We start from the raw sequence: 20,864 nt of genomic DNA, 5'->3' as shown, positions 1-20,864 counted from the left end.
AGACTTTTGAAGGCTATTTTAAACAAATAGTTCATCCAGAAATAGATGTTTTTCTTTCAAGTTGCAAAAAGGACAAAAAGCACCCATAAAAAGTCTTGATGAAGTCTGAAGTCAAATGATTTAACCAGAATTAACAGTAATTAACTAATAATCTTCTTTTAACTAATAAATAATTAACTAATACTCTTTTAATCTTAAAGAGTTATAGCTCTTAGATGATATGCAAAAACCAAAAGTTCCTTTTTTAAATGTAATACAACAGCGACTTGAGATTTGTGAGACTTGGAATATAGTGCACAAGTATTATAAACTATTTTAATGATACGTTTAATTGATCATTCTAATTCTAACATATGTTGTAGAAGGTAAAATACAGTGTGAAGGTGAAACAATTATGACAAAACGTTATTTTTTAAGTGCACTATTCCTTTAAGAGAACTAAAGAGAGAGAGAGAGCAAGAGAGAGAGAGAGAGAGAGAGAGAGAGAGAGAGAGAAATAAACCAAAGAAAACACAATACGATCTTTATAAATGTCTTTGCAGGGTTTTATACCTTGACCAAAACACCAGAGAGAAAATGTTCATATACACAGTTACATCCCTTGTCTTCAATTAGCACATGACATCATTTAACTTAACTATTGAGTAAGATGAAGAGGCAACTTTGACACATTATTTCGTAATAATCTTGGTGTGCACTGGATGTATGGGTACTCAAAGCTCTTGTGTTTTCACAGGCCTTGAATGAACTCCCTCAGGAACAAAACTAAAATCAGACCTGTACAAAAGCTGGTTCCAAACTTGAGCTTGCAAAATCTACATAGGATCCTGTTACCTCTGAGCTTACAAACACCCTGGTCTCTGGGAATCTCAAGAAACCTGTTAAGAACATGTATGGGTCATATTTCACCCCAAAAGAGATAAATCAGAAATTATACTTATAGTGCTGTCAGTCGGTTAAAATATATAATAGCGATTAATCGCATGATTATTCAGTTAATTGTGATTAATCACAGATTTTGAAAGTACTGAAATTTGAATCTATATATATTTATTTTCCTGTCAAAATGCATCTAGCTCCTTTTTAAAGAAGAAAAGTAAACAATATGTAATGATAATATTCTATTAAAATTTTCCAAACATAGCGGTTAGAGTAAAAAAGATAGAAATTAACTATAATAGCACCAATTCAATTCCCAAAGTCTAAGTGGGAGGTGAATTAATTGAAATATCTAGTCCCCATAGTTTGTCTTTTCATTGCAATGGGTATTAAATCTCCTCCACAATATCAATAGTGGCTATCCACTTTGCTACAGCAATCGTGAAGCCGCATTTACATGATTCACGCCACTTTGAACTCCACATGAAAAGCGCTTGCAGAGAACATCTTTTAGTGCTGGCACTTTCCATGTATTGATACTTCATTCTAATTGTCTGGAACGCAACAGCGGGGAAATGCTGATGCTTCACTCCAGCGTGTGTGGCTTTTCACAAGTCCAATCTGGGTTTGTTTTGTACAAAAAATTACGATTAAGAGGTCCTTTCTCCATCACTTGATCATTGACATGGAATCGCTGTTGGTGTGTTTGATATGTGTGTGTTAGTGTTATGACCCCGGACAGAGGTAAATGCATTAATTGCAATTAAGAAAAATTAACGCGCTAAACATTTTAAATTAATCACATGCATTAATGAGTTTATTTTGGCAGCTCTAATTTATAGGCATCATAGTGTAGGCACCCTCTCACACACATTAATGGATCACAATATAACAGTATATGAAAATAAACCACCAATCCATTGAAAGATTCTTATGAGCTCACAGCTCAAGAGAGGAGAAAAGAAGTCAAGGAGACATTTGTAAAGAGAAATGAAAGGTAATTTCGATATATGACAGACCAGATGTATTTGAGCTCCAGGAGCTAAAGCATATGCCAAAATACCAAGTGTGAATACATTTGTGTTACTGTATGTGTGAAGTCTCACCTGAGCCTGTCTGGTTCAGCAGTATCTCAGCTGGGTTGTGGGGCTTCAGGCCTAAGAAGGACAGGGGAGTTTTCGCCAATCCTGGAGGAGATCGACCTACAGTGACAGATCACAGAAATAACATTATAATTCAAAGCACTATCAGAGCTCAGAGCTTAGGCCTGAAACATACTGTACGCAAGCACATGAACTCTTCAAGCTACGCAAGCTCAATTTTGTATGTCGTTGTGTTGCAAACTCAGGCTGTGCCGATACAATCAGATATTAATATATCATTGTTTGTTTTCTCAAAATAGTGTATCGATTCTAAAGATCTTTCTATAAATTCGTTTTATTAATGTGAGCTTACATAATTTCCTGCAGTACGATTTATGAATAAGTAGGTTGACTAAATAAGCATCCAATTATGCAATCGCAATGCATTGCAATGTGTTGAATTGTAACATATATATTGTGACGTATATTGTACCCTTTTTGCAAAAGAAGTGCAGAGCGCAAATATGCGTTGCATTCTCAGGATTGCCACAAGGGGCACTATAGTGTGCAACCATAATGCAGCGTAAACAGTCTTCCTCGGTGGTAATTTTCCTCAGGTCGACGGCAGAGCTTACTACCTGAATAATAACATTACCCCATGAGTATTGAGGTCTGTTACCCCAACAGCCACGTAAGAACACATTTTAAGCATGTTCAATGGGAGCGAACTTGCACTATGTTGGCGATGCATACACGTCTGCGTTTACGTAATTGAGTGAAGTGTTTATTGCCTCGTACAGTACAGGTCTGTGTGCACCGCTTTCATCTTATAGTTTTGAACATTCAATCTTATCAGTAACATTAGTCTTTGAAAGACTGCATTGGTACACAGCTTCTGAAGACAGCAGACAGAGGTGGCTATTTCAGTATGTGACATGACTGGGGAATGAGCTCATGTCTCATGCTCTGTGGTAAGGCCATGCAAGCACCTCTTTTAAAGAGTTATCGGAGTGGATTAGCACTCGCTGTAAATGTGCCCAATGAAAGCATGACAACAAGACAGATCATGCAGACAGAATACACTGCAGTGAAACAAATATTTAAACGCAACACTAAAACGAAACATAAAACATGACCTACGCTACAAACAACTGGACAAGTGACTCAAAAACAGTGAATAAACAGTGGTGCTCACACAAATGAGGAAAATAAATGTTGATGTGGCCACAGATCTGTGGAAAGCAGCACCCTTGAAGACAGTGAGAATTTTGTTTTAAGAAAACACCTTCATGTCGAAACACCTGGATGGATTTGTGAAGAGCTTATGACTGTGTGGCACTGTTGACACCTGCTATTAACATCTGTCTTCAGTGATCAAATCACAAGTGGACAGGCGAGACAGATCGTTGTTTACCGCTGGTATTAACATGAATCCCAATAGATTCTCCAGGGTTAATATGGTTTAAAATTTTTGTTTAGCTTTAATTTATGTTTTACTTTCAATTTGTCATTCCAATTTAGATTACTTTCCATACATTTTCACTTTACAAGTTATTTTTATTTATGAATTTATTTATTTTTTTCTCAGTGTAGTTAGTTTTCATTTTAGTTTTAGGATTTTAGGGTGGTCAAAGTTGATGCGTTAATAAATATAATTTAAATATGTTTAACAGCATTGAATTGCTTATGGCTGTCAAGTTTTACCTTTATCTAGTGGCAATTTCATGCTTAATGTATACAGGCTGTAAAGGCTTCAAATTGTATAATATAGAGTGTATAAATAAAGGCATATTTATTTTAGTTTAGTTTAGTTTTAGAGTCATGAAAATGTATTTTATTATAGTTTCCGTCTCTTTTTTCGAAGTAGGTTTTTTTTTTTTCAGTTAACAAAAATATTTTTATTTAGATTTTGTTGACGACTATAACTGTTTTGTGACTTCTTAACATTGGATTTCGAAAAGGATCTATGATTTTGTAACTACAAACCTCACATACTATGTCAGTGTTTACTCCATATAGTGCATTTTGTTTCCAAATATACTATATTGAATGTACATGCACATGAATAATCGGAATAATAATCCAAATTATTTAAAATTCTATTGTTACGATTTCCATATACACCTGTATTAAGCTCTGTGCATTTCTGATCACATCACCAGAGACAAATGTTGATCCCATAGTGTGCTTTGGGTATGCGAGTGTACTTCAGGGCTGCTCTCCACATGCATGCGGGGTAAAGCAGAGCTTGCGTTTCAGCAGGGCCAGGATAACATCATCACTAACATCTGGACCATACATGCATCCTCCACTTACCAAAGAATCCAAATCAATTCTTTGTTTGGAAGCGTAAATGTCTCAGCATTGGACACGAGGAGAAGGGGAGGAGTTGTAAAAGGAAGCTTTTCCAGCCTCCCATTCTCTGCAGGAGGAGGGAGCCATGGAGACGAGCTACCAGAAAGGGGCTTTACGAGCATGTAAGCATCTATCCACCCCCAGAGATCCCATATGTGTCACTTGGTCCCCAGGAACCCAACAGTGGGTTAAAACCACCCAGAAGAAACTTTCATAACAACAAGCTTAAAAAAGTTATGATGTTCACTACAACTGGGCAATATATTTAAAAAATCTTATATATAGGCCAAAGACATGTATCACAATATAATCATAGCAATGATTTATCTTTTTTTTTTTTTTTCTCAATTAGAGAAACTATTTTTGAACCAATATGTAACAATAACGCATTATAAACATTTTCCAAATAAAGCCTTCTACAGTATAAAGATAGAAATGCACTAAAATATCTCCAATTCAAGTAACATTAAACATTTTGCAAAATCTAAGTGGGAGGTTGACTAACTGAATGAACTATGCGACTATAGATTGAGTATTCATTGCAATGCACATTAAATCCCTTAAATGCTTATCCTCCACAGATTGGCTATCGGCTTTGCTACAGTAATCGTGAATAATTTGCATCAGGTTGTCAAAGCCAGTGTCAAGCGTTGCTTTGACCTCCACATGAAAAGCACTTGCAAACTTCTCATTCCGCATTTTCGTGATATTTACCACATTTTAAAAAGCACATTAAAATCATTGTGATAATCAAATTGAAGCTTAATTTTTATCATGAGCAAATTCAGTGCAAATACACTGTGAATATTTGATAATATTGCACAGCCCACATATAACATAAAAGGGTGGCAGTGTGATAGAATATATTTTTGTGTTATGGTAGGCTGAAACTCTATGCTGTTCTGTGAAACTAAAAGTAAGTGCTCATAGTAACAGAACTAGTTTGAAGAGCTTTGAATGTAAAGTGTCTTCAGTGTAAGATGTCAGTTTCAAATGAGGTGTCTGCTGGGAAGAAATGCTGTGGAAGTCCAAGGAAAACAGAGCTGCTTAACCTTGTGTGTTAGGTGTACGTGTGTGTGTGTGTGTGAGTGTAACCTTGTAAAGAGACTATAGACTTTTACAAGGGGCTTTAAATTAACCCTGCTGGGACAGTATGTTGGAGGGGAAGATGAGGCAATAGGTTATACAAACCGATGCTTCCATTGTACATGAGTACAAGTCTGAAGTGTGTGCAATCCTAGATTTCCAATGTGGACATTTGAACACACTATACAGTATGTGACTGAAATACAATGAAACATCGCATTGTATTGGAGGCCAACGCTGTCCAAAAATTCATACGGATGGAATTTTTTTTAGCCCACAGATGTTGGTATTTTCTGGGGAGCAAGTGAAAGCAAGGGCATTTATGATCTAAGCATTTTTGCCTGTGTATGAGCCAACACAAAGTTTGTGTTATCACTCAACTGGAGGCCACACATAGACTATTCATACAGAAAACATGTGAATGAACTATAGCTTCATCTGACAATGATATCTACTCGCTCACTCAAACACCCTGAGGTAGGGTTGTAATTTAGTGGTAAATGTAGCCAAACCTCAAATTGACTTATAGACTGTGTGTTAACGTAATGTTAGCACTAAAGATTCTTTATAGAGAGAAGCATACAGACACACCACTATTCTAATGTGTTAAGTATGAAACACAGTGGCTCTGTTCCAAAACACAGTTATCTACCTTGCTGTTTATGGTCTTTAAGGGCACCTGTCTAACTGATATGGAAAGTGAATGACTTGGAACGCTCTAGATAGGCATCAACTCAAATAAAAAATGCACTCCTCATGCAAAACGTACAGGAGAGTCGCAGTCACTGCATGTTGCTATGCTAATGCCATCATACACTAATAAGCATATATATACACAGTATTCTGAATTACAAGTACATTTATAATTGACATTGACATGACCCTCCCACTGTGCCTTAGAATTTGGCTAAAAGAAGCTGTCTTAAGGGTAATATATACTTACAGGCTTCGCTTAGTTTGCCATACAAATGTTGACGAAATGCAATGACGTTATTGTTCTGCCAATGTGTTCGTTTGGTTATATTTCTCCTGTACGCGTTCATCTCTGAAATTCTTGTCCTAGGAGAACTCGGCTGGTCAAAGAGTGTTGTTGATTGGTTAAAACTAATCGTGGGCGTGGTTTCGATGTGACTATTTTTATTTACAATCACGCATGCCAGCTGAGGAGTTGTTACCTAGGTTACTGACGTTAAAATTAATAACTTTGAAGGCTGTCTCTCGAGACAGCTTACCTGATGTGTCGACACCAGAGAATTGACAGCCTTCCATGACGTCACCCTCAATTAACTCGTTTTAAAACAACGTTGCACGTAGTATAAACACTGGCTTCATTTGCCTAGGGTGCTTTAGTTATTCCAGGAGAAAAAAGTTCAGCTTCATTCATAGTATAAATCAGGATTTAGAAGGCAGCAGAATTATGCTACCTATCATTTGTCACATCATGTTCATCTTGAGTGCGCCTAAAAAGGATGCCGTCATAGGCAGCTCACAAGGTTTTGGAAGAGAGTCAGTATGTAAACCAAACAAGCCTCACCCTAAAACCGTTACAATATCAATAATATCCAAACAGAGCTGAGAGATCGACATCAATAAAGTCTCTTACTCATACTGTCTCCTACTCTACTTTGAATTAAAATGTTTCCCAGAAAATGAAAACAACCAACATTCAGCGATGGCTATGAGAGGCAGTAATTCTAAAGCTCTACGGCGCCCTCCTCCTCTAGTGGGGGAACTTACACAGGTTGAAGTAAGGGGTTTGTGGCGAGACAGGGAAGGCAGGGGTTTGGGGTAGGGCCTCACCACCAAAGGTCGGAGGGGGGCTGATGGGACCCCCGTCCATTTCCTCAAACGCTTCTCTGTAGCTGTGCATGTGCCTCTGGAGAAAGAGAGGGCAGGTGAACATATATCCATTTACACAGACACATACAAAAATATTTACACCCAGGGTCCAAAATGAACACTCGCCAAGCCCAAAATTAGGGCTTTGGAGGGAAAATAAAATGACAATATTCTACAGTGGCTGATATTTTTTTAGGAATGGCAAAATAATGCAAGCTTTATTCACACCGAATATGTTTTTCCCAGCATCAGCAATGCTTCACAATTGGTCTTCTTAGTAAATGAGCGCTTGATAGATATCTTTGACCGTTGTGCCACATCTTGCTGTTTTTCAGTCATTTGCGCAGACACTTTTTAAGTGCAAGAATAGACCCTAAGACTGATTATCTGACCCTCAGTGATGTAAGTCAAATTCAAATTAAAAGATATGCAAACCGCCTATGAAAGAAAACATCTGTTGCATCCAAACAACTTTAGCGGAAAATTTACCATCATATTTGAATAGAGGGCTACGTCCACATTAATCTGGATAAATTTGAAAATGCCATTTTCATTTTTGAAACGCTCTCCAACCACAGTCATTTTCAAGTGGTTTCCAAAAGTTACTCATCCACTGAAATGTATGAAAACTCTTCAATTCCGTTACGAAAGCTTTGCTATTCCATTTACAGTCTGAAATGCAATTGTACTTGAGTTCTGTCACCAGACCGAGTAAACTTTTCATTGCCTTTGAAGGAATACAATGTGAAGGTTGTACAAAGTAACATTTATTTTTAACAAGGCTATAAAAGTGAATAACAGGTACAACAACGACACTACAACATGGGCCGCCATCTTGATTGTTTTGGGTTGAATGGATCACATGACTGCATCACATGGCAACAAACATATAATAATTTTCAGATATTTCTGTGTCCCCTGCCCGCACTACAAAGCTAAGACGGCGTTTTCAAATGTAGTAAATGTTTTTAATTCACTCGCCATTGGTAAATCTAGCAAGTTAATTTTGGACCCTGTATACAGCCACTAAAAAGAGCGATGATAAAGCTTGTTAGCAGTTGACTTGTATCTGCAACCAAAACTAGGAACAATGCAACAAGCTCTGTTGGATCTACCTCCTTGGGTCGCCCCCCAGGGTTTAGAGCAATTGTATTGGCCAGCTCAGGTGAGATGCAGCGAATGGGTGAGCGGAGCGACCCTCCATGGGTTGGGCTCTCATCTTGGGACAGGCTCTCGCTAGTGGTCCGGTGCCGTCCAGGAGCTGATGCCTCATCTGCTGACCTTTCACTGGACTGAACTCCTGCCAAGAGAAAAATGTAATCTCTAATAGATAAGAACTAGGACTATGAAAGAACATTCATCATAATTGAAGTGTGTGATATCTGCAACACTAGCTGCACAAAACTGTTTTCAAACAGGTTTCCAAAACACTTCTTCTGCCTACCATCAGTTCAGACAAACAGATAGTCCCGCCCCAAACTCATGTCATTGGATGAGCCAATTTTACTGTGTCGTGCTGGTTGAGATGCTCAAACAAATGAGCGGTGTTTTTAAAGAGCGATAGAGCCACAGTCTTTACACTTTTCAAGTGACTAATGGCTACAAATGGCTAATTTAATAGTTATACTTCTTTTCATGGAGTCCCTTCTCACTTACTTATTAACAGATCAAGATGGGATAGAAGAAAGTATTTTAACATTGAAAAGATTAACACACTTCTCATCTTTAAAAAATGCAAGATTTATTCCTCAGATAAATCCATGGAAAACTGCCAGCGACCTTTAAAGAATTAACACTCTTTTAAAAGACGTCTAATTCTCACCACATTAAATTTATTGGATCTATAAAGAATGTTCTCATTCAAACAAAAAACAGGAATATTAAGTAACCCTGTGAATATATTCCTCTTAATAAGTTAGTGTGTACTTCTGGCATAAGTTCTGAAACAGCCTCAAAGCAACTCCAAAGCCAGTGTATATAAAGCTAGATTTCTCTTGTAAGGACACAAAATGGGAACCAAAGGGGATAACTGAAGTAGGTTGGTAACACTATCTAATTTAATCTATGCTTGCTAACTATTTTTTTAACAACTTGTTTTCCATAAAATTAAAGTGAATGGTGACTGAAGCAAACATTCTGCCTCACATCTTCTTTTGTGTTCCACAGATGAAAGCAAGTCATACGAGTTTGGAACAACATGAGGGTGAATAAATGATGAGAGAATTTTCATTTTGGGTGAACTATCCATTTTAAAAACATTAACAACATAAAAAAAAAATCCTTTAAATTTTCCTATGCATGTACTGTATCTGAAGATGCCTTCAAATCCACTGTGAAAACTTAATAAAAGGAATTATTTTACTATTCCTTGTCTATGAACAGATAAGGAAATGTGCTCTAGCTCTGTAAAACAGCATGATTTAAAACAGTGGACAGCATTAATACACCCTGGTGGGAGCGAGCGGAGTGTTTTGGAAACCGGGCAACAGGCTAAGCAAAATATTCACTAGCTCCCAGAGTGTGACTTATGATTGATCCGTGTGGTCACACCAAAGCTTCAGGACCTCACGTGCCCTGGGAAACAACTTTAGAAAGAGTGAAATGAAAATGACAATTCTGTCATCATTTACTCACCTTCATGTCATAAACTTTCTTAACTTACTTTCTTCTGTGGAATGCAAAAGGAGATGTTACGCCAAACATGGAATAGCCCCAGTCACCATAGACCTTCATTGCATGAATGATGTCTGAGGCTGTCATTCTACCTAACATCTCCTTTTAATTCCACGAAAGTGTAATTTATGACAGATTTTCTTTTTCTATTGTTTAATAATAATAGTGATTTCAAAATCAAACATTATTTTAATATGTCCCTCCAACCTATTTAAAACACAGAAAGCCAATATTGTTGAAGCTTTTACCCTCTGTTATATCACAAAATAGACTTTTCAGAGATGCGACGGGTACAGTATTTACTCAATTAGCATTATTCCTGTTTGGGGTCAATTTGAAAAACACATTGCGGAAATATTGAATGAAATAACTATTAGGAGTGTACCCCTACAGTGTGTACAAATTCATTTGACTAACTTAAATTGTGACATTTTTATCAGGGGTCTCTGAGACCCCCAATCAGGAATAATTTAAGGCCATTTTGAGACACAAAGCAACGTTTCAAAACAGGCCAAAACTGTGTTAATAAAAGTAACATGTGCTGTTCCTGTATTGGTCAGAATGTTTTTGTGCTGTTATAGGATTTAGCTCATACATCAATATACCAGTTAAAATGATACATCTGTAAAAATTCTCAAATTCACTTTTTTAGTCAGAGGCTGCACTGCAAATAAACATGATCTGTTACTTGGATAGATATGAGTTGGAACATTTACGTCATGATATTTTATCGATCATTGTTTCATTATTTCTGCAAAAGTGCCTGTTCTCATGAAAAAACAAAAAAGCGAAGACATGTAAAAATGGCTTTTATCTGTCAAAAAGTTGCGAACGCTGTTCTATCTGACTGTTCTGCCGCTATCCCCCAAAAAAGAGAAGCGATCGTACTAAAACTACCTCAGGAATTATTAAACAACTCTTAAAGTGCAATTATATTAAATATAGTCACCAAAAGCTATATCCACATTCTGATTATGAATTACAATTATGTGCTGGCTTACAGATATCTTCTCCACAGTTCTATCGGGTATGCTCTTGGTTTTTAAAAGGAATATTGTTTGGTTCATTGGTCTGTTGGGTCTGACTGCATTCACACCTCAAGTGAACCACTCAAGAATTCCTTTGCAATTGTACTGATTGTTTTGGTGCAGACCAGAGTGCAATTGCCATTTTCATATATGCCTAAACAGACCAAACTACCATTAGTTTGGTCTGTTTAAGCATATATGAAAATGGCAATCGCACTCTGTTCAAACACAGGTCAAAAAGAAAACACATCGGGTTCCGAAACAAATGCTCTAAATGAAATGAAATGAAAACGGCCAAAGATGTTTCATCTATGATGATTGAAGCATGTTACTTTATTTTTCTCATAAAATTTGGAAAATTCATGTATATCAAGTATATTGTTTTAACTATTATAATGGTCAAGTTTAACATGACTAGTCAAACACTGTGACATACACACCTGGCATGTATTTAAATGATTTCAGAGTGCTTCCTTTAAATGAGCAATTCAGAACACTGGGGTAGTGATGTCAACACAAAGGGTGGGGCTTTAAAATTATCTCAAACACTGTCTCTAAGATATTGTCAAACATGCTGATTTCAAAACTGACTGATCTGGGAGGGCAGCAGATGTTTGGAAGAAATCAGTGCTTAGATCTTATTAGTGCTGGAATATCATGTGGTGTACATCCCCAGAGTCACTTCACAAAAGGTCGGGACAGGAAACATGCAAAACAGATGTAGTGCACAAGCAGTGCCCTATAGCTGTGCATGACAAACCCTGTGCTGTTACCTTAGCAACCACACAGTCATAACAGATCCATGCTGGTGTAGATGCAGATCCCTTTTCTTTGACTACATTTTGGTATTTTTGAGCCTTTTTGAGCCTTTTCACATTATATACTGTATCCTGAAAGTAATTTATTTGCTTTAGGGTAAAAAAAAATTGACCAATGACCAATCAGCAATTGTAGCTAACTGGATTCAAAATGTTTAATGCAAATGAAAAATTGTATTCAATAAACATATACTACTAAATTACTTCCACACTAATACCGAGTTTACACTATGTGATTTTAAGGCTGATTTTCGCTCGTCGACAGTTTTGTGGAGATCGCCAACAAAAGCCTGCAATCGTAGGCGAATCGGAGCTCGCCCACGTGAGCGACGATCGCAATGTATGAACTATCAAAGACGCGATTTGAGAGAAGTGCCGACACGTCGCCGATGTCAGCAATATATCTACAATATGAAATATCTGGATCTGCCTGCGATTCCAAATCGTGCAATGTGAAATATGTTTTGACTGAATACAACTGCAGCGTTGACCTACAGCCAATGAGAGAGCAAGAAACGGGGCACGGGAAGTTTCAGTGGGAGGAGTCCTGACGTACCTGCAATAGAACATCAACTAGCATGGCTGCAGTATCAAAGTCTCATTGGACCGAAGAAATGGAGAAAAGATTAGTGGAACATTGGCAGGAGCACCAGTGCCTATTTGATGTTTCCTCTGAACTGTACCACAACCGGGTGGAGAAAGAGAAGAGTTGGAGAGAAATTGCCAGTTCTCTTGGACAGTCAGGTTAGCAAATAGGTAGAGTTTTCAGTATGAGGCACTTTTCATATTGTAACCAATAAAATATATCATAATAACATTTCTAAAGCCATTTTTTAGTTTGGCTTCCACCAGAATGTGTTCATGTTAATCAAACCACAATTGGCCTCTGCGTTTGGTGCATTATTCAAAAGACAGAGGTGACGCACCATGCGATTTAACCTGTTGTATTTTATGTTGTTCTTTCAAATACTCAATAACACATTGTCATGTATATTTGGCTAATGAAGACTAGCTTGATTATGCAAAACCCCTGCAGCTCGATTACAACTGCACATGTTAATGTAATGAGTGTTAATATATAGTATTTATTCATTATATCGCCCAGTCCTAGAGAACATGATAGAAAAGTTATTTAGTTTTTTATATTTTTTTTTTGACATAGCATAAAAAAAGCTTTTTTCTTTCAACACCACAGGGATTCAGTATGATATGAACACGATATCTACATTGAGATGCAGGATATCCTGGCCTCATTTATGCCGTTGTCCCAGCTCCATTGGACTGGATCACACTCAAGAGGGTTCCAAGACAAACATTCATCCTGGCACCTGGCTACTGAGCATGGCCCTCTGATGGGACCAAAGACAGTCTGTGTACTAGACGTTTACTCCCTTGTGGAAGATAAGGATTGTATTATGCTCACCAGACTGTAGGGAGGATTTATTACACTTTGTCCTCCATCTAAATGTTAAAACAGAGCTAAAGGAGAGTCCTTGAAAGAAGCAAGTGTCTGTTCGCCTTTGGTATTGTTCCCCAGGTTTGGCAGTCTAGATCTTGTGACATGGGCTCAGTTGATCCAGACAGAGTGGCCTTTGTATTGCTACTGTGTAACCTTAACTCGTCACATATTACAAATGCAATTTGTTTATAGAGGTCAAGCAGCACAAAGGAGTAAACTAAAGCTTTTACTTCTACTGACTATTATTCTGAATATACAAGGTGGAAAATTCAATTGCAGGTTAAGAAAGAGTGTTAAATTAGTAGGGGAAAGAGATCAGAATGTCGGCTGATAAGACTGTTAAAGAGAGATACTGTAGTGTGTGCATTTACAAGGGGAAATACAAGTAGAAATAGGGTTACAAAAACTCTACAATGAGTGAGAGACTTTAGCTTTCATAATCATTCTTGCTTCTTTATTTCCCCCCATTCTGTTATGGTGTTTTATTTTATTTGTAAACTTGGTACATTTTGTACTGGTTGATTACATTACAATTTGTACTCGATTATGCTACTTGCAGCATTGCTATATATTAATAAAGCAATATGATAAATATACCAATGTTCAATTAACATATGCTTAAAATAGCATACAATTTGAACTTACCAAGGGTACGAGGTGTTCTTAGCATGACGTGAATGCCCCCATGAATGGTTGAATCAACTAATCCAATCAAATTCAGAGTTGGAACTGTCTTTAGTCATATTTATTATATTCTAATATTATAATGTATAATTTTCATTTTCTGTAAGCTGTAAAAGCGTGAATGTACAAGTCTCATAATGCCAATAAAGCACACTAAATTGAAATAGAAATTAGCTGAAAGAAGCTTAAAAAAAGAAAGAGATTAAATATAGCAAGAACAAAAAAATATCACAAAAGCACATATGCAAAGTGGAGTGTTATGAGTTAAATTAATAGTTCACCCCAAAATAAAATTTCTGTCATCATTTAAAAAAAAAAAAAAAATTATGGTGACATTATTTATTTTTCACATATCCCATCTAAGCTGGGGTCAGAGTGTAGGGTCAGCCATGATACGGCACCCCTGGAGCAGATATCTTGGTGGTGTTGGGGCTTGAACCCATGACCTTCTGGCCAGTAACCCAGAGCCTTAACCGAGCCACCACTGCCCATCAATTTACTCACCTTCATTAGGTTCCAAAACCCTTTCTTTCTTTCTTCCATAGAACACAAAAGCAGATGTTAGGCAGCCCCAGTCACCATTCACTTTCATTGTATGTAAAAAAGATGCAATGAAAGTAAATGGTAACTAACATTCTATTGCGAACATCTCTTTATGTGTTCTAAAGAAGAAATACAGTCATCCGGGTTTGGAACAAGATGAGGGTATAAATAAAGTTTTCGTTTTTGAGTGAACTATCCCTTTAACATCAGTGGATGTGACAGAGGGGCAGAGAGACCAACCACTGAAAGAGCGAGAGAGGTGGTGCTGGCCGAGCTCAGGAACGCCAGGACTGACACTGATGCCTCGGATACGAGCAGTGTACTCTGCACACCACCAGGAAGAGGAGGAGGAGGAGGAAGAGGTGAGGAGGTAGGATGGACCATGGCAGGAAGTAAAGGAGGAGGGTGAAGAGGAGGTTGGGAAGGTGGAGTTGATGATGGGACAGGTGTTCCACAAGTAGGAAAAACAGGAGCAAATGGAAGAGGGAAAAAAGGAAAAATTAATGTATATGTTGATGCTTTTTTAGCATTGACGATATGCAATTTATCTCTCCATATTTGTTTTTTCAACAAAACAGCCATAATAAACACTTAGATTCATATGTTCATATGTATGTCTGTTTGCATTTCTGTGACAGCTGAAAGGTGTGCGACAACAGACAAGGAGAAAACAGAAAGTATTTTGAATTTGTGAGTGGAAAATTAAAAAAGTTATTGTGACAAGTGTTTAAGAAAGTACCTTAAAAGTAATTAGTAATGTGATTACTTTTCAATTAAGTAAAAAGTAATCTGATTATAATATTTTAAAGAAATATTTTGTAATTTGTAGTGGATTACTTTTTTGGTAACTTACCCAACACTATATATTCAACTTAATTAGTTTAAAATCTGTAAAACATCTGAGATCTGAAGACAAAATGAGTCTTTTAGAAAATTACTGGCCACATAAATGCACTTTAACATTACAGTATTCAGGATGTTGCCATCAAAATCACTGCGATTATAATGGATATATACCACCCAGCCCTAGCGAGTGATACATGCTCGCCTTAATTTAAGTTGGAAAGATAAACAGACCCTATCTCTGGCGGCACGTTGTGCAAGGTAAATCCAGACAAAGTGCTTCCCTAATCCCAGATAGTGACAGGTCTGATAACCAAAGCAAAGAGAGCTCTTCAATCATATGGCAAGAGCAAGGACTCATGGAAAGGTTACAAAAAAGAGCAGCTTTCCCCCTTTAGCTGTCCTTTCTGTTATAATAGCACTTATCTATGCTGAGTCAGCAACCCTACTCCAACTGCTGGGTTGAAAAAACAAAACAGAATGGTTTAGTCATGAGAGCCTTATCTAAGTGGTTTAATCTCAGGTTTAATATTCACTTCCTGATGTTGTGAATCTAGGGGTTGATTTAGCTAAGAAAGCCCCTTTGCCCATGTTTGACTGGAAAAAAATAGGCCACATCAGAGAACAGAGCTTTTGTAGACTAACAGAGAGAGAAAAATTATTTCACACAGTAACTCTGCGATACCAGTAAATATATAATACCACTAGGGGGAAACAGTGAGCTCAGAGCCACTGAATCAGTCTAAGACAAATAACAGGATGTTATTTATGTTTTTGGCAGATAGTTTCTTAATAAAGCTTAGATGAAATTCCATATATGGTGTTTACAACATTTTTGGTTGTAAAATTCATTGGCATTATGTGAGGTACTTTGCAGTAATAATATCTGTAAAAAATGAAAGAAATAATGTTCTAGTGAGTTAAGCCTGTGACAAACAAGCTTGGGTCAACAATGAACTTTAACGTGCCGATATTATGCTCAAAACATAACAAGGAAAAAGACGTAAGCTTCCAGGAAAATCTTTCCAAACATACGAACTGAACAGATAATGTTAACAAAAAAACTAAAACAAAAAAAAAGTTGTATGCTGCTGTAAAACAGCCCTCAGTTGTTTAGGCACTTCTCCAGATGTAATGAACGAATGTTCAGTTTTGGCTCACCACAATGAAGCAATGCGGTCTGATATTAAGTCTTGAGCCAGAAGCACTTTAGACAAAGCTTTCTTTGTGACCGAGCAGTGCTTATGTCAACACCAACGAAGAAACTCCACCAAAAAAGGCACTGCCTTGAGGATATATGAAATAATAAAATAAATAAAAAAACAAGTTCTGTGTGCAAATATTAATACTTCCCTACTATATCCTAGTATACCAAAAACAGTATGCCAATGGAATAGTACGTCCGAATCCTCAGTATTCCTGAAGCAGGAAGCGAGAAATACCTGGATGACCTACTATTTCCTCTACCTACTATAGAATCTGAAGTGCAGATTGACTAGACACTTAATGATCTCATAATCTTTGAGGAGCTAAGGCGACGTCATGTTCAAAATGCTGGATTTATAAGAACGCCGACAAACCACAAGTCAGACGCTCTTTTCCACTGTAAGTGATTATATATATATATATATATATATATATATATATATATATATATATATATATATATATATACTGTATATCAACAACGTTGTTTATTGTGCATAAATGGTACTTGTTTAACAAAACCAGAGTGGATAATTTTCATGAGTATATATGTATGTCTGAAAGGTATTCACACTACTTGCATGCATACCTAAAGAACGTACTGTTTTACTGGCAAAGACGTCCATCCTTTATCAAATACAGTACATACTGTGACAGTAAGCTGTTTCTGATGCAGGGAAGCTCTCAAATCAAGGTCAACTCAAGCACTCAAGGAAAGAAGGTGTTTTCCACTAATACATTTCTCTTCATAACTTGTTTCATTTCACACCCTGTGCACAGTTGCCCTCAAAATTATTTGGACAAATGTGTTAATGTCTTTTTATAATATAACAAGATTGCACTCACACTTGTTAAGCAAAACATTTTACAAAAATAAGTTTATTAGGTTTAAAATGATAAAGTACATATATTTTTCAAAATTCAGATAATGTTTTGTGACACTTGGTGGTTGTCAAACATTAGTGGAACATGTCCATAGTTAATGTGCTAAACTTCACCTGTGGTTACTCTGCTAGGACATATGTGTGAATTTGAGCGGAATTGACCTCATATATCAACTAAACATTACCCCAACACCAGTTGTATGACAATATGATACAAAAAATATTTTTGTATCTGCAGTGACATTTAGACATTTCCAAAAATTGCTCAAAACTCCAAAGGGTTGATCGCTGTATCATCAAAATTATACCCTTTAGCGAGGGACTTAACCCCATGTTGCTTGGATAAAAGTGTCAAATAAATGACTAATTAGTTAGTACAAGACCCTCTGTGTCCAAATAATTTTTGGGGCAACTGTAGTGTAAAATATGTAGGGGTGATGTAGCCTTGTGGATATAAATCTTGGCTAGTAACCCTCAAAGGGATGATCAATGTATTGTCACAATTAAGCTCTACCCTTTAGAAAGGGACTTTTAACTCCAGGTTGCTTGGATAAAATCATCAACTAAATGATTAATTAATTAGTATATTAAAGGTGATCTTACCAGCTACTCTGTGAGCTACCAGACCCTCCAATTTGTAGTTTGAATCTTCTGGTTCAGTCTCTTTGGGCAGAGGTGATGAGGAGGCATAGTAGTTATGCTGGCTCTCCTGTGGCTCAGGAGACTGTGAGCTGATACTGGAGGGGTAGATGTTGAGGGGTTTCATCTGTAGAACTCCAAAGGAGGATGAAGGCACTGTGGACTGGAACATGGGAGCAAGGACATGACCATCTGCCTCAGAGGGTAATGCACCATGCTGGAATAAAGCCGTGGGTCTCTGCTGGGTGATGGTAGGTTGTGGAGACTCTGGGGCTACAGACGAGATCTGCTGATAGACCAGAGGGTAAGCTGCTGGAGAGGGTCCTACACGTTCATGAATAGCTGCGTCTGCCTGGTAGGATGGCCTTGCCTGGGTTTGAGAGAAAGATGGTTGAGTTGTGACCACACTATGTTCTCCAGATGGTGCACTATTGGATTTGTGCACTTGGGTAAGTGCTGGGTCAAGGTCCAACATCAGCATGTTGAGGGCCTCAATAGATTGCTCAATGTCCTGCTGAGATGCCATGTGAGGAAACTCTGGCAGGCTGTTTGTTGTTTGCAGTACAGGACTGAAATTTACCCCTTCTGTATCTGGGACTTCTGGAACACCATATTGCTGCCAAACATTTAGCCCTCGCTGTACTGCGTCTCTACTGCTTGTCGTGCGTGTGGGAGCTTTGGGCATTAACTTCTGCTCTGTGCTAGGAGTTGCCCCAAATGACTGTGATCGGTAGATGCTCCCGTTCTGGTTGGCGTAGCCGCTAGTGGCACCTAAGTGATCCTGGACAGAAGCGGAGCTGAGGACTTTGGGCTCGTGGACACTCTTCTCCAAGTATGGAACATCTTGTCCTTTAATGACTGTCTCAGACTGATAGTACAAGTCTACCGGAGTTGCTCGGCCCTCGAAAGACGACATTGTTCCAAGACTATCCACACTGTTGCCCTCTTGACTGTTAGGGGGGTCATCATCAAGGATGTCTGTCTCTCTGTCAATGCTGTTGTGTCCATTGACGTGGACCTGGGCGGGGACGAGGTGTAGGACTCCCCCTCCTCCGCTGCCAGAGCTGCTCGGGTAACCTGTCCGGTGCATGGGGGCTTCCAATCCACTGAGCAACTGTTCCAGCTCTTGTTTTTCCTCTGGGCTGAGGGGCTGGGACGATGGCTGACTCACTAAGACCGGCTGCTGGATGACTTCATCTGTGCGGTCGGTCTTGATGGAAGCAGTGGAGTTGCCCGAGTCACTACTTACAGATAAGGCGTGGTCAACCGCGGGTAGGGTGTGGTTTACAGCTTGTAAAGTGTGATCGACAGGGGCTGGGAGACCATTGGTTGTGACTCCTCCATCCAGAGAGTCTTTCTTCCGAACTTTAGCGTAGAGACTACCATCCAATGGACCTTGTGTGTGAATTACATCTGTGGAAGAGAAAAATGGAATGTGTTAATACTTACAGCTATTTCAGGTATACAAAATACTTCACATCATACCAAAAAAAAATAAAAATAATAATTGTAAAATCCCTGTAAGGCAGAGTTTCAGATGCCTTGCTGCCTTTATAAAACATCTGAAAAAATAAATATCATACGACACCAATCTTCAACCAATAGGCCCTGTTTCCACCTGGTATTAAGATGCGTTTACGGTGATCCGATCACATGTGGTCAGCAGAGTCGCATTTCTGTTTCCTCCTGGTTTTACCATGCGTCTCATATGCGTCTTCTGTGACCACTTGTGTTTGAAAATTTGAGGGAAGGGTCTTTGATTACATCAACGTGTAATCAGACATACCCAAAATGTGATGTGTTCAAATGCTTTTTTGACTTCCTCCATCTGTTGTTTCAGTGACATGATTACAAAATGTTTTGGACCCATTTCCACTGGTGCATTGGTCAATTGTGACACTATGCAGTCAAATATGTCCATTAGAAGAAGCAACCGTTTCCTACATAACTGAGCTAATTTCATCTCTTTTGTATCCCTCTATTGTTTTTCACATAAAAATTATTTAATCACAAAACAAAATTTCATACCAATTAAATTTATTTGGTAAATAGCCATGTTCAATGCAGGATAATGTAGAGTTATCCAGATTTATCTGCTTCGAATCAAGGTCCTGATCACCCAGTTGGGGTTTGACTGTTTGACTGTACATTATCCCTTACTTAGCCTAGCTGTTTACAGTTGCCAAGCAACATAACATAACATAACATGACATAACATCAGAAACTTTAGTTTTAGAACCACAATTAGGAACACATGTCTGTGTGGCATTGTATGTATTTTATTTTATTTTATTTACAAATGTAAAAACTTAAAGTGGTAAAAACCCACTAATGAAAATTCATCATTAACAACTCTCATGCTGTTTCACACCTGTTTAACTTTCTTTCTTCCGTGGAACTCAACGGTAGGCGGAACACAAATTGACAACCCAAGTCACCATTCAATTTAATTGTAGAAAACAAAACTGCAGTGGAAGTGAAAGTTGACTAAAGAAATAATTCTGCCTGACATCCTCATTTAAATTCCACAGAAGAAATAAAGTCACACAAGCAACTTTTTGGAAGTCAGATGAGGGATCCCCTCCCTGAAAACATGCACGTGCATTCACATATGCACACAACAGCAGCTCCGCCCATGAGCAATGAGTCAGTTTGCACCTCTCATGAGAGGCACTATGCTCCCTGTCCAAAGCAGTGACTCACCAGTGGAAAAATAGCATCACAAGTTAAGGTGAAGGCATTTCCTGACCCCTTGGAATTAAGGCATCATTTCCTATACTCACACAAGCACATGCTTTGACACATAAAACACATATTTTTGGGTGAGCACCATTCGGACAGGACCA

The 20,864-nt window shown here is 38.0% G+C and overlaps 1 protein-coding gene across 8 annotated transcripts in view; it reads right to left on the bottom strand.

Moving 5' to 3' along the window:
- Positions 1 to 20,864, bottom strand: part of LOC127654637 (tensin-1-like) — a 345,068-nt gene that overhangs the window by 29,440 nt on the left and 294,764 nt on the right. For 7 of the 8 annotated variants that reach the window (XM_052141859.1, XM_052141861.1, XM_052141863.1 and 4 more), the window contains 4 exons: positions 17,983 to 19,431; positions 8,357 to 8,541; positions 7,140 to 7,278; positions 1,986 to 2,081 (listed from right to left, as the gene is read on the bottom strand). In XM_052141859.1, the coding sequence (XP_051997819.1) occupies positions 1,986 to 2,081; positions 7,140 to 7,278; positions 8,357 to 8,541; positions 17,983 to 19,431 (1,869 nt within the window). The remainder of the gene's footprint in view (positions 1 to 1,985; positions 2,082 to 7,139; positions 7,279 to 8,356; positions 8,542 to 17,982; positions 19,432 to 20,864) is intronic. The other variant, XM_052141862.1, reaches the window with a different exon arrangement.

The sequence above is a fragment of the Xyrauchen texanus genome, chromosome 14 (genome assembly GCF_025860055.1).
Source record: "Xyrauchen texanus isolate HMW12.3.18 chromosome 14, RBS_HiC_50CHRs, whole genome shotgun sequence".
NCBI lineage: Eukaryota > Metazoa > Chordata > Actinopteri > Cypriniformes > Catostomidae > Xyrauchen > Xyrauchen texanus.
Note: the sequence above shows the minus strand (reverse complement) of the source record. Positions and strands in the feature narration are given on the sequence as shown.